The following is a 1,780-nucleotide window of genomic DNA, read 5'->3' as shown; positions in this document are numbered from 1 at the left end:
CCGCTCTCGGGCTGCGGCGGCAGACGGTGGGTATGGCCGGTCCGCGGGCGAGGCGTCCGCCGCTCCCCGCGCCCCTTCCCGACCCCTCGCCTCCCTTCTGGGCGATGAATCCCGACGCAACGCGTCGCCGCCGAGCGAGCTCTTCCTCTGCCCTTTCCAGCCCTGCGTACGTGCCCGCTCCCCCGTCTGTAACGCTGCGCTCGGAAAAGGTTTCCTTTGCATGCTCGCGAAACGGGGAAAACGTGAGGCTTCCCTGGCCGCGCTCTGCTGAGGCGGTGCTGCAGTGCTTTACGGAGGGTGGTGTGAGGAGAAACGCCGCTGAGGTATGCGACAAAAAGGCATAGGTGGTTTTTGCGCGCGTCTGAGCGGGAGCCAACTTGTTCGCCGGGGCTGCGTGCCTGCCGGTGCCCTTATTTGCTTCCGAGCGGCTGAGCTGGTGTAGAATACCGCATACAGCCGCTCTACCAATCGCCTCACTGCCGATTTTACGCTGTACGTTGACTGACTGTATCTTAATGTGGAAGGATATGGCGTTCTATCTGAAAAGGTGCCACTGAAGCTAAGGGCTCTTGTCGAAGTTAAAAGATGTAGAGAACTTCCTATTATGCAGGCTGTGTGTGCAAGTGTTTTCAATCCTTTTGGAGAAGTGTATGTATTTTTAATGTGCACGTATATCTCTTGATGTGGAAGAGACCATTGCTGACACGGGAGGTTGTAGAGCGTAACTGTATCCAGTAAGAATTTTTTTTTCCTCTTGGTGACTGAAAGGTGTTAAAATATTTATTATCCATGACTGTATGTAAAAATGTACGTATGTGCATTTAAATAATTAATGTTATTTCAAAAACCATTTGTGAAAATGAATCAGATTTAGCTCAACGAATAATTTTTTTGTTTTCTTGAGTAACTGATTAAATATTAGAAATTTGCTAGTTTCTCACTGCTAGTGTGTCACTTTTAAATGGAAATAAACATATTCTGCCATCTAATTTATGGTTGCCGTATCTTTTTTCCTCAGACCTGCGCTGGAATGAAACAGCAGGAAGAACTGAAGGGGTACTGGCAGATGAAGAGAATACATTTCACCTGAATAAAAGTAGCAACAGTGAAAATAACAGCCACAGCAATGCAATCCAGAAAGAAATCACACTGCCTTCAAGACTCATTTATTACATCAATAAGGACTCTGAAACTCCTTATCATGTCCTGGATACTAGGGCAAGGCACCAGCAGAAACACAATAAGGTAGGGTAAAAAGAGGCTTCTCTATGGAATTTAAAAATAAAAATAAAATAATAGGTAATGCAGAACTGTGGTTGTGTATTTTATTTTGTAGATCTTCAAGGCTTAATGTTGGCCCTTACCGTTGTTTTTAGGAATTAATATAAAATATGTTATTAAACAAGAATATTATTTCCAGTGTCTTAATTAAAAAATATTTTAAGTTTCAAGGTGATTCAGTAGTTCAACTGTAGATAAAATGAATGGTAATTAGTCAAAATTTGTTTGTCTGACCATTGCAGATTTTGGTAGCTTGACTTCGTACTATCATCAGCAAAATGCTTGTTCCAAAATTGCTCTACAATAGAGGAATGTTATATGGAGACTTTTTTTTAGAAATGTAGGTTACTTGACACTGAGTATATCATGCTGTACCTAATAAATGCAGTAGCGGTTTCCTGCTAGTGTATGACCAGTGAAAACCAGTGTAAGATGTGTGAAGTTGGTATGTGTTGGTTTTTGTGTGTGTGTGTGTGTGTGTGTGTGTGTGTGTGTGATC

General features: G+C 43.1%; 1 protein-coding gene across 8 annotated transcripts in view; it reads left to right on the top strand.

The window, feature by feature from the left end:
- Positions 1–1,780, top strand: part of ADAM23 (ADAM metallopeptidase domain 23) — a 102,322-nt gene that overhangs the window by 37,047 nt on the left and 63,495 nt on the right. For all 8 annotated transcript variants that reach the window (XM_010713497.3, XM_019617027.2, XM_010713495.3 and 5 more), the window contains one exon: positions 1,019–1,245. In XM_010713497.3, coding sequence (XP_010711799.1) covers positions 1,019–1,245 — 227 coding nt within the window. The remainder of the gene's footprint in view (positions 1–1,018; positions 1,246–1,780) is intronic.

Source organism: Meleagris gallopavo, chromosome 7 (genome assembly GCF_000146605.3).
Source record: "Meleagris gallopavo isolate NT-WF06-2002-E0010 breed Aviagen turkey brand Nicholas breeding stock chromosome 7, Turkey_5.1, whole genome shotgun sequence".
NCBI classification, from domain to species: Eukaryota; Metazoa; Chordata; class Aves; order Galliformes; family Phasianidae; genus Meleagris; species Meleagris gallopavo.
This window is presented reverse-complemented; position numbering and strand designations above follow the sequence as displayed.